Here is a 21,636-nt window from a genome sequence, read left to right as displayed (position 1 = left end):
AGCAGTCATGAGATATGATGGGAAGTGACAGCCATATAGCAGAATGACTTAGAAGAACTGGGGTTCTTTCTCCTCTTTTAGTGACAAAGGATAGGGGTTTGTTGGTGAGATGACACAACAGCCAAATATTTGTTACAGAAAAAACATACTAGAATTGATTGTTCAAAATTCTTCAAAACATTTTGCTTTCTGTTTCAGCAGCAACTCTTTTTAGTTTCCACTTTGCACTGCCAAAACTGCTAGAGCTCTAAATGCTTGATTATTTTTATTATTATTATAGTCATGACCTTTTTTTATTCCCTAGTGATCTATTTTCCTTTGTGCTTAGAGAATTCTTAGAAATTATTAGGTGAGATAGACACCTTCGAAATACGAAAGAATATCACTAAACTCAGAGTGGGGCTAACCTCCAATTTCATCACTGCTCATAAAAATAAATTATATGAAATATGCTTCTGCACTAGTGATTAAAACAGTTAGCCTATTTGCCCTCCCGGCCATATTAACAATGTTCAGTGACTGCAGCAGTTAAAAATAAATGCAGAAAAGGGCATTTCTGAATAATCAGGAACTAGTATTGCAAAGTCAGTGGCTTAACTTCAGGAAACTGGATCTTAACCTTGGCTGATGTCATCATGTACAAAATTGAAAGGGTCAAAACACTGAGCCTATATGTAATTAAATCTATAGAACTCTCTGTTAGGAAAAAAACACTTTCAACTGTAATATGCTTTCTTATACAGCAGAATGTTACACATGAAAGTGTTTATTGTTTTTTTTTTGGTTTGGTTTCTTTTTTTACCTTTTGCTTTGTCATTAACAGAGATACCTATACACAGATCAGTCACTTTCCCCTGATAGTTAGGTCTCTGTTTCCAGTTAATTCTACAGGAAAATCTTATATTTCGGCCTACCCCAATCCCTGGGCTTGCAAAGGGATCTTCGACTACTCTGAATTTGGGTTCTCTTGCTGGATTAAGGTGCTGGTTGTTTTTAAAAGTATTGGTAAAGGTAACATTTGTTATTCATGCTTGCAGAAGAAGACATCCACAGCGGAACAAGCAGATAATACAGCTGGGCAATTAGAAAAACAAGGAGTGCCCTGTGAATGATGGGAAGCTCTTGAATTAGATTAAGCCATAGATCCTGGAAAACTTTCTTGCACAGAAAATCAATTTTGTAACAAAGACCCTGACTGAACAAGTATAGATACATTTGTATCAGAAGTAATTTGGCATGGTAGAAAGGTAATAGTAAAGCAAAACCATCAGCACTAACAGCCCTTGTACCTTCATAAAAAATACACCATCCACTGTGTCTGCATGCAGTTAGGAGGGAGATAATAACCCTTTATTTCCCAAGTACGCTGTTTTTTTCATTACTTTACCTTAAGGGGTGGAACTCGGGGTTCCTCTCTAGGTGGCTGCTCTTTATCAGACGGACTCGTTGATGAAGCACTACGGTTAGGCTGATCATCATCTATTCTAGCTCTCTTCTCTTTGCAGATTCCAAAACTGTGCTGTTCTGCTGTTTTCCTCTTTGGGATCTCTGGGTCTCTACTTTCACTCCTTGCTTCTGGTGATTTTGTGGGTTCTAATGACTTGGAAGAATGCAAACTCTCTAGGCGACTTTGGGCACTGCCTGTTAGCTTGTGAGATTTATTTCTGCACACTTCAGGGAATGTAGTTTTCTCTAGAGATGAGGTATATAGTTTATCATGTGGCTTTGATGGAAGCAATTCAATATTTTTGCCAACTGATCCTTCTGATAAGACAGATACCTCTGAAGGCAGAAGTGTACCTTTCTTGTCACCTCTTTGCTGAACACTGTGATTTTTACTTTTGATCACCTCTGGAGGCGTGTGTTCTGGGATGGATGCAATGTAGGATTTCTCAATTTCAGAATGTGACTTACATGGCTGATGGCCAAGGTTTTTGCTTTGGGGTTCTTCCAATACTAAAGTATCAGGTATAATTGCTAATGGACAAACTTTCATATTTTCAGGAGCACTCTGATGTTGCTTTGGCTGAACAAGTTTCTCTTCTTGAACCACCTTAGTAACGACAGAGCTTTCCTCTTTCAAAGTGGGAAGGGAGTCTTCCAACAAACATGGTGATTGCCTTTGTTGCAGAGTAAGTCTTTCATTGCTTGGGGTATTGGAAACTGGAGATGTCTCTGATGGAAGAGGCAAACTATTTGTCACAAATGTTTCAGAAGTTAGAAGAACAGAAGACACTGAAGATGTTTCTGATGTTAAAGGCAAATCAGACATTGGAGATGTTTCTGATGTTAAAGGTAAATTAGAAGCTGGTGATGCCTCTGATGTTAAAGGTAAATTTGACATCAGAGATGCTTCCGAAGTTACAGGTGAGGTGGACATTGGAGAGATTTCCGACATTAAAGGTGTGTGCAAATTTTCATCACTGGCCTTTTGCTGAATATCACCTTCAATGTTTTCAGTACTGGACCCTTCAGACGAACAAGCTGTTTCAAGAGATGCCGGAGTACAGGGTTCCTCTGAAGTCGACTGAGTGTCTCCTCCAGGAGAGGCAACACAAACTTCTGGACTTCCAGAGGAAAAGGAAGTTTCAGAAATACAAGCATTCTCAGACAACTGTTCCTCAGGGTCACTGTGAAGCTCCATATCCACTGCAATGCCTCCACCAGTGAACAAGGAGGCTTCCAGAGCAGCATTTTGCATTTCTGGCACAATTAGCTCTTTTGCAGACTCAGAAACCTTCTCTGCTGTACCGCTGACAGAGTTTGTGGGTGAAACTGATTGTGCTGGTGATATGCAATCCTCCAGCTGATCTATCACAACTGACATCTCTTCCTGAGGGCATTCTGACTTCAACTCCACTTTAATTTCAATGTGAGATACAGTATCAGTTACATCATTCATCATGACACAGGACTCAGTGCTGTCTGCAAGCTTTACTGCTTCTGTTTCCTCATTTGTGCCAGTTGGACTTACGGACTCCTCAGAAAACTCCTGTTCTGGTTTATGGTTCTCCTCTTGGCATTCACAAATACTTGTCTCGACCTCTTCAGCAATTTCCTCCTGAATGATTGACTCTTCAGGTATCAGTATATCCTCAGAGTCTGCCGTTAAATCCTTAACAGGAACCTGTTCCATACTACCAAGAGATGGACTATAATCTCTCTCTGGTACAGGTGGAATTTTAGCACCTTTCTCCTCCTGATCCTCAAAGGTTGCTTGCTTAGAAAGACCAGGTGTGCCAGAAGATCCACACAAAGAATTGCTTTCATCTTCATCATTGTTCTGCACTGCAGTGAGTTTCATTGATTCCCCTCTTGACATTCCCAATCTAAATAAAAAACACACAAATAAAGAGAAGTATTTTCAGCACAGACAGGATAAAAGTATAGGATCACCTTTCCCACCCACATCTCTTGTTTACAAAAAAAGACATATTTTCTAGTTTAAAACAGTGGTTTGCTTAAGTGGTGGCTGACTAAATTACATATGGTTTTATATATTTTGGAAACCTAAATAACCAGATTTTCTTACAAGTGTTAAAAAATATTAATATTTTTAAAATAAGCAAACAAAATGAAAACGAAAAAGCAAGCTACACAGATTCACCACTATTTATACTCTGCTTAAATTCCTGTGTTTGTTTGGGTTTTGTTTTGTTGTTTTTTTTAATACCAGCACAGCAGTGCACACTAATACAGCATGCATTTCAGAGTAAATGCACCACTGTATCTTCTTCTAGCAGTAACAGTTCTAAAGGAAATCCCTTTTTCCCTCCTACACCTGCTTTTAGGGTCAACACAGCCAGCAATATAATAGAAGTTTAGCATTCTCAAGAAGCTAAAAAGACACATATTTATAATCTACGCATTCATTTTCAGGTATGAACTGCAAAGGAACCATTCCTAGTATACTTCTTAAGATTTTCTTACCTTTGGTCCTGAAAATATTAGTTTAAAAAGTTTTATTACTTCAGCAGAATTACAAATTCCACAAAAACCCAAAACAAATCTAAAGACAAGAGCTGAAAAATGGTTACTTTAAAAAAACGTATGTGTTCTGGCATCCTCATTTCCTTCTAAGGCCAGTGGGAGTACAGGCGTTCAGCATTTTTAGTAAGATTTTCCAAGCAGACTTTATGCCTCAGCAATTCCACAGTAACATGAAATACACAAAAGCTTGGTTGGAAGCCTTAAAAGAAATTTCACAGTCTTAAGATCTTCTAATCTAATAAACAGTTCCCTGTTATCATTTTAATCAAAAAGTGAAGAAAAAATGGAAATAAGCAAGCATAAGAGACATTCAGAAGTTATGGAAGCAAGATGGCTTGTTAAGGTGCAGCTAGAGGATAGAGAGATCACAAAGGCCTGTGCATATGAAAGTACAGAATAAACAGGTGAAATACCAAAATCTCCAGTTGCGCATTTTAAAAATACTGAACAGATGTATTACAGTGACAGCTGTAAACACAAAATCCCCAAACTCAGCCTGGAATTGGCATCCCAAAAGCACTATCAGAGTAATTATTAGTATTGCCTGTTACTAGTCACTTAACATGAACAGTCTTCCTATGCCACGAATATGCTGAGGAATGATCCTCTAGAGAGAAATTCAGAGAAGCAAATTCACCTTTCCCATATTGAATGTATTTCAGAAGATGTGTCTTTCTTCTCTATAGCCTATAGGTTCCCCATATAGTCTAAGTTCAGGTTATAAGTTTAGGTGAGTAAAGTTAAGTTTATCTAGGTTTAGGTGAGTACCTTCTCCTAAAACTCCTTGTGTTAAGGAGGCAAAAGTTATCTCAGGAAAACGAGAAGGGAAAATGAATCCACTGCATTACTAAAAACTGAATCAGTAGTCTATTTTCTCTAGCTGGCTTATATCATGAAAAGATATTGCCTGATAGTTATCTTTAGGGATTGAAAATCAGCAAAGGAATGAAGGACAGGATAAAGGTGAATGCGACTGTCACATGGACACTGCACGAAAACACACATTCTAGTAACATACTGAAGATAAAGAATTGTAAGAATAATAAGATAAAGCAGGATTAAGGTCATCAGAAGATGTACTGAATCTTAATAGTTTTTTTCAGTATTGGAAATACTACTATGTTGAAGAAGACACTGCAGTGAAGAAAAAGGCTTTCTAAAGAAGAAGTCTCAAGATCAGCATGTTTAAGGCAATCTCAAATTGCAAAATAAACAGCTGATCTGCCTTCTTCCTTAGAGAAAAAGACACCTAAAGTTTGCAAATCACCGCAAAAATGTGAGGACAGCAGTAAGCAGCCTTCAGTGAAAGTGCTAAGGACAGGATTCAACTGATAGAGTAAGGGCACTCAGTCATCCAATAAAAAACCCCCAGACACCTACTCAAAGATATATGGATGCTGATATTCTAATGCTGTGATAAAAGCAGTATTGGAGAGAAAACCCTCAAAACACAACAAAACAGAAAAAAAAAAAAAGGGAAGGATTAAATCAGCAATAAAATTTAGAGAATGTCTACCTCAAATTAAAGCTTTGATTCAGTGAGCTGGTAGTACTATCCTGAAATATAACTCTCAAAAATGAGAAAAGAAATATCATATTGAGACAACAGAATATAACCCTTGCAGTCTTGAGGCAACAAACAAGAAGACTGTGGATTTCTGGCACATGCATCAGCTGATCTTAAATAAATGACTGCAGAATAAAGTTTTTGTATTTTGAAGAAAGTCAGAGAGAGGAAAAATGAACGAACATGAGGAAGTAGAAAGAGAACAAAAATGGATGGAAGTGAACTACAACTGACAGAACCATGATAAACTGCCTGGGTAAAGATAAGAGCAAACACAAGAAGCAATGCTACAAGGGAACAGGCACTCTAAAGTCTGTGAATGCCATGAACTATGGAGTGTATAAGAATGTTTACAAAGATTCTACATCTATTAATGGTCCTTCTGTAAGGATAAGGTGAAAACTGAATTTACTTATGGAACATTGGAAGATCAAATTAGCTCTAAGGTCAGAGCAAAAATACACTGATTGTAAACTGAGCAAGTTAGTCTGTAAGAGAGATTAATTTTGCAGACAGTGCATGTGAGAAATAGGTCAGGAAGCTTACAAATACTGCTAGTTCAGTCAAATCAACAGAGCCGAAGAGGGACAAAGCCCAGGCATACTGAAAGCTAGTTTAAAAAGAAAGCAAAAAAAGGTGAGGGAATTATAGAATTGTAGGATATCCTGAGTTGGAAGGGACCCACAAGGATCACTGAGTCCAACACCTGGCCCTGCACAGGACACCCCATGAACTTAAACAAGGTGGAAACCTCAGCAAAAGCTACCATTCAGTCAAAAAACAATGAGAAAAAGTACTTAAACCAGCAAAGCAGATCTGCCTACATAACATCCAGGCAGAAGAATGCAAGTGAAACAAGCAGGGGAAAGGGCAGGCAGGACCAGATTCAATACTTTCAGTCAAAATGTAAATTATGTGCAATATGACATTTTGCATAACAATGTTGATGTCAGAAACCTATCAACCCAAAGGACATGTATGACCACAGACTGAGTAATTATCTGCCAACCATTACAGTGTCCAGCATTCAGCCAGCACGGCAGGACTGCTGGCTCTGCAGAATTCTGAGCATTCTTCTCTGTGCATGTGACAGTCGTTTGTGACTGAGGGACAAGCTTCAGATAGACTGAGGTGCTCCTGTGCTGATGGTAACAAACTTCTTGTGGAAAGCCCTATGCCAATACCTTACACAGCCCTTTCCTCCACGAAAGGTTGGTAACCAACTCTTCTCTTGACAAGCAGAATGAAAGGCTGTTATGTTCCTTATCTGAAAACCTAATTAATATTTTTTGATACTAAAGAGATCAACAACTGGACTAACCTGAGGTCTCAAAGTTGTTTAGAAGAAGTTAAGCACTTTACACTAAGGAAGTCTGCCACATTAACTCTAGAATTTCCATTACATGTAAAGATAAAGTGGTGTAGAAATAGTATTCACAGTGAGGGGAAGCACCTAGCAAGGATGTACAAAATAAAATATTAAAATGGATCTGTCCATTTTTTGCCTTGTTTTCACTACATTTCCCAGTGATCCAAGGCAGTGGACTGTGAGAACTAGCATTTTTACTGCAGAAACATTTTAGTTAATGGTTTAATCTTTAAGTTAATCACTTGTTGTAATGAGTGGCACAGGGTGCATTTGGAAGCCTGTCACTAGCGATGTCCCCCAAGGTTCAGTACTGGGCCCAGTATTGTTTAATTTATTCATCAGTGACTTAGATGAAGGGGCAGATGCCTCCTCAGCAAGTTCACTGATGACACAAAGCTGTGAGGAGTGGCAGTCCCTGCAGTCTTTGACAGGTTGGAGAGATGGGCAGAGAGGAACCTTCTGAAATTCAGCAAAGGAAAATACACCTGTATTGGTGTACAGGCTGGGGGCCAATCTGCTGGAAAGCAGTTCTGTGGAGAAGGATCTGTAGGTCCTGGTGGACAGCAAGCTGTCCATGAGCCAGCAGTGTGTCCTCGTGGCCAAGAAGGCCAATGTATCCCGGGGTGCATTCAGAAGAGCATTGCCTGCAAGTCAAGAGAGGTGATCCTGCCCTTCTACTCAGCCCTAGTGAGACGATGTCTGGAGAACTGTGTCCAGTTCTCAGTACAAGAAAGACATCAAGCTCCTGGAGTAGTTCCAGTGAAGGGTAACAAAAGTGATGAAGGGACTGGAGCACCTCTCTTATGAGGAAAGGCTGAGGGAGCTGGGCCTGTTCAGCCTGGACTGCATCAATGCCTAAAAGTATCTGAAGGGATGGTGACAAGAGGATGGAGCCAAGCTCTTCTCACTGATGCCAAGCAGCAGGACAAGAGGCAATGGGCAGAAACTGATGTACAGGAAGTTCCACATGAATATGAGAAAGAACTTCTTTCCTGTGTGGGTTACCAAGTACTGGAACAGACTGCCCAGAGAGGTTGTGGAGTCTCCCTCACTGGAGATACACAAGAACTGCAATCCTGTTCAATGAACTCTAGGATGACGCTGCTTGAGCAGAGAGGTTGGACCAGATGACCCACTGTGGTCTCTCCCAACCTCATCCATTCTGTGGTTCTGTGATATAACTAAAACACATTTGAAAATAAATAAAAAAAAAATCCCTTTAAGTAACTAGTTTATAATTTCTAATAAAATTCTTAATATTTTTAAAAACAGATATCTAATTCTAAGTATTGATGAATTAACTTTCCAAACAGTTTCTAAAAGGAAAATGCTTGAATTTTAGGAAGAAGTGAATCTCCTTAAATTTTTTTTTTTTAAACTGCCAAATATAAGAACTGAATCTTCAGCTGCTGTAGAATGCCATCTCTGTATCTTCATCAATGAAATTTTGCTGACTCACCCCAGTTTTGCACCTGGAGTGATACTATAATTAATTTTAGTCAGTTAAATATTTATTTATTCTTTGCATCTAACTTCTAAAATTATATTAGTCAAAGTCACTTTCATTTATCTCTACCGAATATTTCTTCTATGTCATATATTCTTCTCCAGTCAATGGGTCATCTCAGTGAAAAAATAAAAAACACTATTTGATTTTAGAAACTTTGCAACTAGCTAAGAAAAAATAAAATAAAAACCTGTTACAGAAATATCATCTTCCCCTCTGTGGAAGCTGTATTTATATTTCGCAGGAGGGAAGAATAGCCCTAACGCTGCATTTTAAAAGATAATTAAAAATTCTCACATGCTTGGGTCTTGTGTCTTAAGTTCTCTTTGGAATGAATTTTTATGGATGAGTATGATTCTTTAAAAATGCAATTGTAATGCAAGTGTAGACACAGAACTATAATTCTACCCACAACTTCTTATACTGGGGAATGACTGCCCTTGATAACTGCTTTATTGAGTTTTACTGCATATGACCGTGTTATGTGAAGCATAGAATTATGTTTTCATTTCCTCCTAAAGAAATAAAAAAAAATCATTTTATTTGCTTCAATACTTACTTTTCACCATAAAACCGTTCAAAGAATTTTTCTTTCCAAGGTTCTGTTTTCTTTTCCTTTTCAATCTCTTGTCTGATGCGCAACTGCATTTCTGGTGTAAATTCTCCTAAAAAACAAATACTAACATATTGAATAAAAGTTGTCAAGGTTTAGCTTAATATGGGTCATGACAGATTACAGATACAAAGATGATGTACAGTGATTTCTCTTACAGTCATCCAACAATGTCAAACGAAAATAATGAAAAACAAAAGTGAGCGTGACATAGAAAGATTTAATTTACCATATAACATCAGCAGTTCAAAAGTACATTTGTGGGATTTAGTTGCATGCGTTTATGTTTCCAAGGCTGACAGTGATAAAAATGCTTGGGGTTTTTTTAAACTGTCAAAATGAGCTGCTACAGCAAGCTGTAAAAATGTACTCTAAATTCAAAATGGAATCAGCAATTTTTCTTTTGCTGAATTACTGGTGTATTACACTTTCCATTCGAAAAATATTTCTCAAATGTAGAAAAAAGATACATTCTTCATAAAAACAATTAACCTTGGGTAAACCTGAGAAAAAGCAAATAGTTACCTTCTGCCAATCGCTGTTTCCACCCTTGTGCTGCATATGCAAAGAATTCATTATTTAGAGCAGAACTACTGAGGCGCAAAACTCCATCACTTCCCATCTAGAAAATAAGCCGATGGTAGCAGAAGATATTGTCAGAAATAGCATCAGCTAAGATTACATCAAAACAGAGTTTCAATTAGGGGAAATGGGGAGGGATAGGGAGTGGGAATAACAAAGAAAATGACTATCACTAAAACACCATTTTCATTATAGTCACCACTGTAAATGGAAGTGAACTAATCCAGCATTAACTCGCTCTCTTCAGTCATTAAGTGTTACTGATGATAACTCAATTTACAACTGATTGATATGTTTTAATAACAGACCTCTGTCTTGAGCCTATGTCTAGAGGCATTGTACACAATCAAAAATCAAGATCATTATATACTTGTGCATCTGTCTGTAACATGGTACAAAACAAACTTATTAAATGCAATGAAGACTAACTTTGCTGTTTCTAAATAAACCTAACACTCATCCTCACTAATAAGCTGAAGTGGCCAAAGAATGGATGACAGGTATCCTTAGCACCAGAACTGATATAAACTCAGCACTGAAACTGAAAAGAGCTATACAGAAAATTTTATACGCATCAAAAGTGAAAACTGTGGAAGAACATTATTTTTATTTTCTAAATCTGTCAAACATTCAATAGTAAGACAACATTAAAAGCATTAATCACAGTATTTTCTACAGTAACTTTTAAAAGCAATCCAACTATTGTGTTTTCTTCTACCAAAAAAATTAATGCATTATTTTCAGGTTTCTGCGGATATATCTGGTTACTGAAGGAATTCTAATAACTGTAAAAAGTAATTATATAAAACAAATTAGCAGTAGGTATCACCTCTAGCATAATAAATGAACAATAAAAACAAACTAGCAAATACAAAAGAGAAAGAGAAAACGGCAGAAGAAGTAATGTTACTAGAACAAACACTCTCACTATTTTACATCCGTCAAGGTAACTAAGAGATAAATGTTTGACAACAGTATTTGTAATCTAGCAGTAAAAACCAGCACATTTCCCAGCATATTAACAGATGGTTTAGCTAAGTAATATCCCCTAATTCTCAGTGCTTGTTTCACACAGGAGCCAGAAAGATGCAGACGTGTCAGAAACATTAAATGATATTTTGCTGTAGCTCCCTTGCTGAGCTCTATACTTCACTGATAACACAGGCCCTTATTTGAGAATAGTTTTTACTTACTGCCTAGTTGACATCCCGTCCCACAATTATCTCAGAAGAGTAAACCAGAAATATGTGAAGTAGTAAACAGAGAAATAGTGAAAAGCATGGATTCTAAAAAGCTGACAGTGCTAAAGGAATTTGATTACAGCAAGAAAACAGTATGTGTATGGTACTAGGGTCCCTCAGCAGGATATGAACCTACAGCACTGCTGCTGGTGATTTCCTGCTATATGGCATTGTTTTGCCAACACATCATAGAATTTGCATTTAAGTGGGGTGGATATAAAACATTTCTACACTTCTCATGATGTGGGTTGTGGAACACATGCATATTAATCACAGGTAGGCTATGACTAATGCTCAAACTAGAGAAAAACTGGGAAGAAACAGGGAAACATGCAGCAGAAGCAGCAAGAATATAAAACCAGTGAGGTGAGAAAGGCCAGAAGGAACATTTATGTACTGTATAAATCATAATGGCATGACACATTATCTTCTTTGTGCACAAATCAACTTTGCCAGAAATATTAAATTCCAGAATTAATATACTAATGTGAGATTTTTAAATGCCAGTGCCTCTTGCACTTGAACAAACAAACCAGTAGATGGTCAAAACCAGCACTTACACAATTTCCTAAAAATGTCAGATGAGAAGTTACAAAGAAAAGAATCACAAATTACTAAATAAACAATTCTTTGGTCCTCAAAGAAAGGTGTTCAAGCTACCTTCAGATTCAATACAAAAGGAGATGAAATAGAAACACCCCCTTGTCAACATAGGTTATACTCCAACCTTCAGTAAATTAAAGATTTTGTCTCTAAGCCTATCTGTGTCTTGCAGAAGAGTCATACAGACATGAAATTCTTTTATTATCATATTTAACCACATTTAACTGCAGGGTATCTCTGCAAGGCATGGACCTTCTGAAATGCTCTGAAATGCTATGGCTCAGCTGATGGCAAATAGTGTAGCCATATCACTAGCCAGATCAATAAATGTCATAAGAAAGTAATAAATAGTATACAATGATTTTCTGTTAAATGAGAAAGATGATCCAACTTATCCCAAGGTCATATGACCATTAGATCTCATAGAAAGTTTGCATGTACCACGAGAGGTGGAAATAAAATGCCACTTTTCAGCAGCAATCCAATACCAGAGTGCATTGAACATCATATGAAACTGCAGCCAAGTCTGACTGAGCTATTTCACCAGGATGTGTAAGTCAAGAGCATTATGAAGATTGCCAAGTTATATTAACATGTGAATACAAGAAGAACAGTATTATCTTCATTGTAACCCTGTTGTAACATGAGAAAAGCAAGCTTTGCAGGAAGAGTAGTCCACCTTTCATTTTTGCTGGCTAATATACTTGGGAAGAAAAGTTCCAGGTGTCTGTGTGCAAATTTCTTAAGAAGTTTGGAAAACAAATGGTGAACCTCAAGGTAAATGCTAGAAAGAGGTTCAAACAAATTCAAATGTGAACTAGATCACCTGAGACAAAAGCACAGGCTGGAACTTCAGAGCAGAAGGCAAATGTTAGCAAGTTCATGGACAAAGCTCATTAGTTCTTGTGGACCAGAAAAAAATGCCAAGTAGGAAGTACCTGTGAAAGAAAAAAAGGCGGGGAAAAAAGCTCCCTGAAGAATAGCAAAAAGGGAGAATTAGAAGATTGAAGTGGGTTACCTAAGAAGGAAAAATACTATAGGTCAACTAACAATGGAACAACAGTACATTTGTGAACTGTATCAGAAAATGGATGCACACTGCACTGACCACTTATAGACACTGACTGCAGCAGCTTACAAGTGCTGGGGAACTATGTTACAAGACTGAAAAGACGATGCTAAGGATGCTTAGGTTAAGAAACGTAAGAACAACAAACTCAACAAAAAGTCACTGCTTGAGTTCATGATAGACATTGCCTCTGATGAACTGGCAGAGGAAGACCTTTCTTGAGACCTGTGTTTATGGGACCACATAACTTATGGAAGATTTATGTAGCTGGAACAACCGAAATCTAGACATAAGAGCATCTAATGATAAAGAAGGTAGAAACACACTAATTAGAGGAGAAGCTTTCAATGATCTATTTTAACATGACATGAAAGAATCATTTCAGGCTTAATCACTATGGAGGGATGCATGAAACTAATCATCATTATCTAGATTTGGTGCACATATAGATACCAATGGAAAAAATGACGGAAATAAAGAATTGTCCAGCCCCAGTGACTTCGCCAAACTTGCTCAGAAATTTGAGATCAAAGAAAATGTTTGCTGGGAATGGAGTAGGAAGAATTTACTCAATCAATTAAAGCTCAAAGAGAAAAGGACAAGGACAAAAATCCTAAAGGAACTCATAATAGCCAAAAAGATTAGGTGAATGAAACAGAAATTTTCCAAATGTTATAAGAAGAAAAAAGCACTAAGCAGAAAGCAGATCCACTACCAAAGGAGGGAAACAACCCAAACTAAACTAACAAGAAGTTCAGTTGTTTGGTTATTTTTGATTCATTTAAAGATTTCTACACAGGGAAAAACAATCTGAACAAGTTTGAACAGACAAAAACCAAGCAATTTTACATCTGTTGTGTTTAAAGACTCTATCAGAAACTACAAAACTAACAAGGATATTTCATCCCTCTTCTCAATACTCTAGTCACACGACACCAGGCTGATGTTTTTATGCTCTGTTAAACCTGGAAGGACTAAGAGGTCATCCTTCTACAATATTAGCTAACAACCTCTACTGAAACCTTCTTTTTTTTCCTCACCTGGAAAACGCATTTTCACCTAAAGTCAAAAAGTTAAAGTGGAAATTGAAAATTTTGAAGCCCAGGGGTGTGTTCACTTCTCTAAGCTCTGATGACAGAAATAGCACAACTAACCACTAGCTCTAAATTAGAATTTGAAAAAACATGCCAATAAAGCAGTTCTTAAATACACTGTTAATTTTTATGGTATTTAAAATCTGCTGTCCAACAGAGACAGTGTATTAATGACCTGGAACAACAAAAATTTCTTGGAAAGTTTATGTTTTATTCTGTTGAGCTTTACGTTTCTTTTTTCTCTGATTAAGCACAATGCTAGAATTATGTTTTCTAATTAGTACTTCTATGCAGAATTCACAATAGCTTTTAAAAGTTCCTCTTTTTATTGAAAGCAAACAAAAAAATACCCAATTCCAAAACATATCTGCTAAACTCCAGCATCTGTTTGCATCACAGAGCAAATGTCAAACATTCTTATCAAAAGGAACCGAGTAACCTTTCTAGAAAAACTACTTCCATTATTCTCCTCCAAGTTTCACTGAAAAGTCTCTTCTGAAAATAAGGCAGGGATTATTCTTATAGCTCAACCTGAAGACACATACTGGTAGTTTTATAGGGATACAGCAAGTACTGCATAGATGTGTACTGGTAGGTTATCTGATCTTGGCTAGAATCTTAAAAGACAAGGAATTAGCAAGCTATTATTTCTCTCTTTCAAACGATTCAAAATTCTCCCAATGTATTTATTAGACTTCTAATGATCCCCCATAGGCAGTTCCTGCGTAGTATATTTCCTACATGAAAGTTTATGTGTGAACATCACGCCAATTTGACTAGAATCATAGCATAGTTTGAGTTGGAAGGGACCTTTTAAAGGTCATCTAGTTCAATCCCGATGCAATGAGCAGGGACATATTTAACTATCACAGGGCCACATTCACAATCAGGTGTCTGAGAGCCTCATCCAAACTGACCTTCAAATTTCCAGGGATGGGGTCATCCCTATGGGCAACCCTTTCCAGTGTTTTAACACCTTCTTCATAAAAAAGATTCTTTCTTATATCTAATCTAAATTGACCCTCCTTCCGTTTCCATTCCCCTTTGGTCTATAGCAACAGGCAAAAAAGTTTGTCCCCATCTTTCTTACAGGTCCAACAATCCCAGTTCTCTCAGCCTTACAATGAAAATACGAAACAAAACCAACCCAAAAATTAAAAAAAAAAAGCAAGAGAAGTGAAGATTCATCTAAATGAAGTGTACAGTTCCACTCATTTTTTATACACTTTCCACAAACTGCTGCTCATGCTATATTTTATCTTGGGTGAAGAACAATCCTAGAATTCACATACTTTCCCAAAGGTATGTAAAATAAATTATTTGCAAAAAAAGGGAAGATATGAAAAAATACATTTTGCTGCTTTTGCGTTAAAGCTTCCAAAATATTAAAAATGAAAAATTCAGCAGTGTCTATATCACACACAGGAAAAATGACATTTATGTGAATGGAGAGACACCACTGCCATTTGTAACATGAATTTGTAACAATTGCGATTCCACAGTACTGGGCACCAGAATCAAACTGACCTGTGATGCATGTACAGTGCAAATGTAGCATCTGAAGATGCAACCTTAGTGACTGACTTTCCAAAAGCAAACATTTTGAGAGCTAGATAGACAACATGCCAGGCCTGGCTCATATTACTTTTGACGATCATAGAGCAAAAGTTCACAGGGGACAGGGAAGACCAGTATCTATGTTTTCCCCTAAACCCCTCCAATACTAAGAAGAACTCTCTCCAAGAAGCAGAACTGTTTGAATCCAAGTAGACAGAAATAAACATTTAATTTAGGTACTCTGCATCATCACTCTAGAAGAGCTACTTTTTCCACTAACAGTAAAGAAAGCATAAAGAAGATCAGACTCCTAATTAGGGCCTCTATATTTGCTACTTAAGCTAGTCAGCATGAAACACCCACTTACAACCTAAATCCACAGAGAACATCAATAGATAAGTTTGTAGTGTACCAGATGCTATCCTGATCCACAAAATCCATGAAGGATTAAAAACTGCTATCAAATCTAATAAGAAGTGATAGTAAGCTCTAGAACAGTTGCAAAACACAATGCATGCCTCCATATGCATGACCATTTACCAATTGGATGTTCCCTAAATACTGACTACTGTAAACCCTGTGATTACTTTGGAACACACACTTTGCTGACTGATATTTGTGCTTTTCATACACACCCATTAAATTTGTTACGCCAACCATGTCCAAATTCATGTTTGTTGATCCTATAAATTTTCACCACTTCCTACTCGTGATCATGAAGTCTGATGCATTAATTATTCCTTCATGCTACAGTGTCTTTGTCAACAAAAAAACAGATCTCAAAGTGCTTAACACCAAGCCAGGTGTTCATGCTGTAATAGGAGGGAACTGCCTTCTCTTTCAAGGTTCCTACTTTTTAAAATAGTCAGTATACTTACTCAGATTACTTTAGGCACTCAAATACAGTTGTAAGCAATAACTGTTTGTAGCTATTAACTACCTTATTAAGAAACACTGACCTTTGGCCCAAGACTTTTTCAAGGCTTCTGAAACACTATATGGAATGGAAAACAGGAAGTGAAGGTTAGCCCATTTGTGCTGGTTTTGTCTGGGCTACAGCTAATTTTCTCCATAATAGCTGGTATGGGGCTATGCTTTGGATTTGTAACCAGAACAGTGCTGATAACACAAGTATGCTCTTGTTATTGCTGAGCAGGGCTTGTACAGTGTCAAGGCTTTTTCTGCTCGTCATCCTACCCTACCAACAAGCAGGCTGGGGATGCACAAGGAGCTGGGAGGGGATACAGCTGGGACAGCTGGTCCCCAGCTGATGAAAGGGATATTCCATACCAAGTGGTGTCATGCACAGCATATAAAGCTGGGGGAAAAAGGAAGAAGGGGGTGATGTTTGGCATGATAATGTTTGTCTTCCCAAGTCACCACTATGCACGATGAAGCCTGGCTTTCCTGGGGATGGCTGAACACCTGCCTGCCCATGAGAAGCGGTGAATAAATTCCTGGGCTTACTTAGCTGGTGTGTAGCTTTTGCTTTACCAATTAAGTTGTCTTTATATCAACCCACGAGTTTTCTCATGTTTACTCTTCCATTTCTCTCCCTCATCCCATTGCGGTGAAGAGAGCGAGCAGCTGTGTAGGGCTTTGTTGTCAGCCAGGAGAACACAACACCAATTCAGAAGCAAGTCCCCAGGTGATACTATCAAATATCTGTGTACAGCACCAAAACTGGATGCTTGCTACCTGTGATCAGTGGTTTTAGGCCACTTCAGGCCATCAGTGCTTCTGGGATTCTTTGAGAGAGTGAATAGAAGGGGTGACTGCTAGCAATCATAATGAAAACAATATCCAAACTCCCACTTTACAACTATTGTTTGATGACAAAGATGAATATTTGCTATTAAGCAAATTTGTTATTTGTGTTAGCATCAAAGGCATACTGGCCTAGGCGCTACAGCTCTCTAAAAATGTAACTTAGATAGTAATGGAGGGTTGTGGTATTCCTGTCTGGCATTCTGCTTAACATTAAAATAAGTAATGTAAATATTTAGGTGTGACCTAGGTTTCTAATTCCCTATGACCATCAGTAGAGATCTAGTTGATGCAGTCAATGGGGCCTAGAAGACTATTGAGCTGACTGGCATCCACTTTGCAGTGAGAAAAACAGCTCTTAAGGGTCTTTGTTCATGTATTGACTCAATCTGTATCATCTGAAATGAGGGAACGAGGACAACAGAGACCATCTGATGAACCGCATGAAGGTGTTGGTAGGCATGATGGCTGCAAAATCTAGCAATGTCATTGTTTATGATGACCCTCTACCTTCACTTTAAGAATACTGCCAGAAATGGAGTGGATCAGAAGTGACAAGGAGACTCTAGGAATCATCATGGAACCTAGGGATCTGTTGATAATTTTATCAGCAGATATAATATACTGGGTGATTGTCCTACTCTACTCTGCACTGGTGCAGCCTCACCTTGAATATTGTGTGCAGTTTTGGTCTCTGCAATATAATAAAGATATTAAGTCACTAGAGAGTTTCCAAAGGAGAGCAACAAAGATGGTGAAGTGCCTTGAGGGGAAGCTGTATGAGGAGAGACTGAAGTCACTTGGTCTGTTCAGCCTGGAGAAGATGAGACTGAGGGGAGACCTCCTTGCAGTCTACAACTTCCTTGTGAAGAAAAGAGGAGGGGCAGATGCTGATCTCTTCTCTGTGGTGACCAGTGACAGGACCTGAGGGAATGGCCTGAAGTTGTGTCAGGGGAGGTTTAGGTTGGATATTAGAAAAAGGTTCTTCACCCCAAGGGTGGCTGACCACTGGAACAGGCTCCCCTGGGAAGCGGTCACAGCAACAAGCCTGATAAAGTTCAAGAAGCATTTGGATGATACTCTCAGGCACATGGTGTGACTCCTGGGGACAGTCCTGTGCAGGGCCAGTAGTTGGACTCAATAATCCTTGTGGGTCCCTTCCAACTCAGCATGTTCTGTGATTCTGTAATGAAGTGGTGATTTAATAGGTGCTATGGGCAGAATGGCTTTGGCATCTTCACCCATGTGGTGATGCCCCAAAGTTTAGAGATATGGCAATAGGTAAGAAAAGATGGAAAGTGGCCGTCAGAGAGGAAAGGAACATGCTCTAAAAAACAAACTTGCTAATTTCTCCAAAATTTGAACACTGTACTTATATACACAGCCCCATAGTATGGGCAAATCAAATACAATAAATCCTATTCTGTGGACCATTGCCAAAACAAGTTTATTTATAAAAGGATGGGTTAAAGAAGAGGCTAATGTGATGAAAGCAGTACATTTATCTCAGTCTTTGATGACTGAATACAAATGCAAGAACTACAAATGGTACGAAGGAGGACTTGGAAGGTTTAGTTGACAATCAACGTTTTGCCTTAATTGGCAAAATGGAGATCTGATAATTCATATGACTGATAGCAATATAAAAGACTAAAGCTTGTTTGGGGAAAAAAAAGAAAGAAGAAATTATGACAAAATTAAAAAAAAAAAGTCTTTCAAGTAGGTATACTTTCATAAATGCACAATTAGTTGGAAGAATCCCCAAGAATGTGGTGCTAGTGAAAAAGGAGTTAAAAACCCCTCATAGTTCTTTAAATAAACAATGCTGACCACATGGAGCGTAAAACCTCCTGTGAAGGACTAATGGAGATTGTACAATAAGACCACATTGTCTTAGTTAGGACCTCACTGTCGACCTCACAGCATGCAGAGAATGGAAACCCGGTCAACCCACTAAGCAAGAATACCACAGCAGAGTATGGTATAATGGGTCAAAATTAGACACAGTTGGAAGGGGACACATCCGACTCCAGATGAAGTAATTCTATAAGTACATTAGGAGTAAGAAGATTATGAAAGAAAAAGTCCACTATGCAACACAATGGAAAAACTAGAGGGATACAAAGACAAAGCTAATGTTCATACTCCCTTTTTTTTGCACACATCTTCACCACAAATCTACCGGATTGCGGTGCTTAAAATGAGTATCAATTGCAAAAGGGTAAGAACTGACCTTGAACAAGCAAGGAGCTGAATAAATATTACTTAAATGCATTCAAATCATCTGGGCTTGATGGACTAGCTAGCCTGTTAAAATGCCAGATATGAATCTATTTCAGAACTGTTAAGAAATGGATTTTAAAGTAGTGAAGTGGAAAAATACAAAATTATACATGCTAGTTATACATATATAACACACATGTATCACCTTTGTCTAAAGAAGGGTATAAGTGCAACTAAGGACTTACAGATTTAGCAAGCTTTAGAAGAACTCCATGGCCTACACACAGACAAGCAATTCTTTTTTGAGATGCCCTAGGCACATTCTGGGCAGACTTGACTCAGAATCTATAGGGGACCTTTTGAAGAAAAGTTGGGTAGTAGACTACATACCACAGTGTATCTCAGTTGACACAAGAAGCCTATGTTTAAGTATCTTGCTTCTTCCCCTTGTCTTCACGCTCCAGAAAATATGTGAAATGGTTAAATGGTGAAATGGTTAAAGCACAAGATAGAATCATAGGACCACTTAGGTTGGAAAAGACCTTTAAGATCATCGAGTCCAACTGTTAATCCAGCCCTGCCAACCATGTAAGATATAACACTATACACAACTGCCTGGAAGTTAATCAGGAGTTGAGCAACAGCCAACACAGATTTGTCAAGAATAGGTCATGTCAAATCAGTCTGTTTACTCTCTGACAGCATAAAAGCCCTTGTGATAGAAGAGAAGCAGCACAAGTTTTATATCTTGACTGTAACAATGGATAACATTTTGTTAGGCAAAACCAGGATACAGAAATTGTAATTTGGTCACCACAGAACTACTCAGAACTTACGGAACTATTGCTTATTTATTATCAACTGGGAGGCTGTATTTCAGAGGCATCATAAAAAGATGGAAGTAATTGGCAAATAACATAAGTCAGAGAGTGATTGAGTACACTGAAATGTAGAACTTAAATTCAGAATTTTCTTGATGGTTTTGTGAATCCCTTTGAAAACATTAGGGATAAGCAGGGCATTGCAGCAGTGGCAAATGCAACATTTCAAACTCTTGTAGTAATATATAACTAGAGAATTACAAAGTGAAGAAACGAAGTGTCTATGCAATCCTTCTGTGGAAAAGTATTTATACCTTATGAGCACATGGGCTGATCACAAACTGAATATATGTCAACCTTGCTGTAAAACTGCAAAGAAGGTGAGCACAACACAGTAAGTTACAAACAGGAGCACTGTGTAAACACGCAGAAATTAGTTTTGCTCTCCTTGGTGTTACTTATCACTTGAGCTGTAGTAATATGTTCAATTCTGACTGTTGCAACTCAGAACTGGTACAAAATGCAAAGGAGATAAATGAGACTGAGAACAGATTTAAGGTCCTAGATCTACAAAGACCATATTAATAAGGGCAGCTTCTAAAGAAAAAGAAACAGGGAAATGGTAAACTCAGACGCCAAACTGAACAAAGAGTAACAGACAGAATTGCAGCAACAGAGATTCAGATCAGACCCTGAGGAAAAAACTCTCTAACAGTGAAAACAATGAAGCACTAGACTTTAGAGAGGCTGTGAATTCTTCATCAGTGAACAGCCAAAAAACCTTTTAGACAATTTAAAGACAAGCAGACATTGTTGATTCTGTCTTAGTGTAGAGAAGACTAGATAAATTTTCCTTGGCATATTTTCTATGTCAAGATATAAAAGATGGTAAAGAAATTTAAAAATAAATGAGTAATAAGAGTGTTTCACAGTTTAAAAAGCTAAAGGATGGCATATCAAATTTCCACCTATTGCATCATCATTAAAAAGAAAACTGTTACATGCATTTTTCTTCTGACCAATTGCCAGCCTCCATTTTCAAAGACAGGTGCTTAAGTTAGTCTGCATTCTGGCTTCCAGGCCTCTAGCCTCTTAAATGCCTTTCCAATGGAGTCAGTCTGTGCAATCTAGTGTAACTGACCACAGCTCATGATTCATAATATCTGAAACAACCTCTCATTTGGACAGAATGGCCTTCAGAAACACTGTGATTTCATAACATAATGGCTTAGTTTACTGTATGCAATTAAAACCTTAGATTACAACTAATATCTTGACTGTAGTTTCAAAATATCTTAAATGGATGTCACAGCACAGAGCACTATGCTGTCTTCTGGCTCTTCTTGTACTGCGGACACACTCTCTCAATTTCTGGAACCATTGTTCTCAAACACAGACCCATTGTAGCATAACCACCAGTTATGCTTCATGGTGGCTGGAAGGATCCTTACTCACTCATCATCTTTTTTGCTAGCAATTGACAGGTTAAGGCATGCTAAAAGTCAAGGCAGATACTTTCTGCCTTGAGGCTAAGTGTGGCATCCCTGCAGAACAGACTTCTCATTAAGCCCAAGAAACAGAAATTCTCATTGGGAAATACAGAATGGCTGCAGAGAGTAGTATTATAAGGCCA

The 21,636-nt window shown here is 37.9% G+C and overlaps 1 protein-coding gene across 5 annotated transcripts in view; it reads right to left on the bottom strand.

Moving 5' to 3' along the window:
• Nucleotides 1-21,636, bottom strand: part of ASXL3 (ASXL transcriptional regulator 3) — a 130,539-nt gene that overhangs the window by 9,838 nt on the left and 99,065 nt on the right. For all 5 annotated transcript variants that reach the window (XM_039381790.1, XM_039381789.1, XM_027750102.2 and 2 more), the window contains 3 exons: nt 9,572-9,668; nt 8,993-9,098; nt 1,388-3,329 (listed from right to left, as the gene is read on the bottom strand). In XM_039381790.1, coding sequence (XP_039237724.1) covers nt 1,388-3,329; nt 8,993-9,098; nt 9,572-9,668 — 2,145 coding nt within the window. The remainder of the gene's footprint in view (nt 1-1,387; nt 3,330-8,992; nt 9,099-9,571; nt 9,669-21,636) is intronic.

The sequence above is a fragment of the Pipra filicauda genome, unplaced genomic scaffold (genome assembly GCF_003945595.2).
Source record: "Pipra filicauda isolate LSUMZ 115617 unplaced genomic scaffold, ASM394559v2 scaffold240_size1633699_pilon, whole genome shotgun sequence".
NCBI lineage: Eukaryota > Metazoa > Chordata > Aves > Passeriformes > Pipridae > Pipra > Pipra filicauda.
Note: the sequence above shows the minus strand (reverse complement) of the source record. Positions and strands in the feature narration are given on the sequence as shown.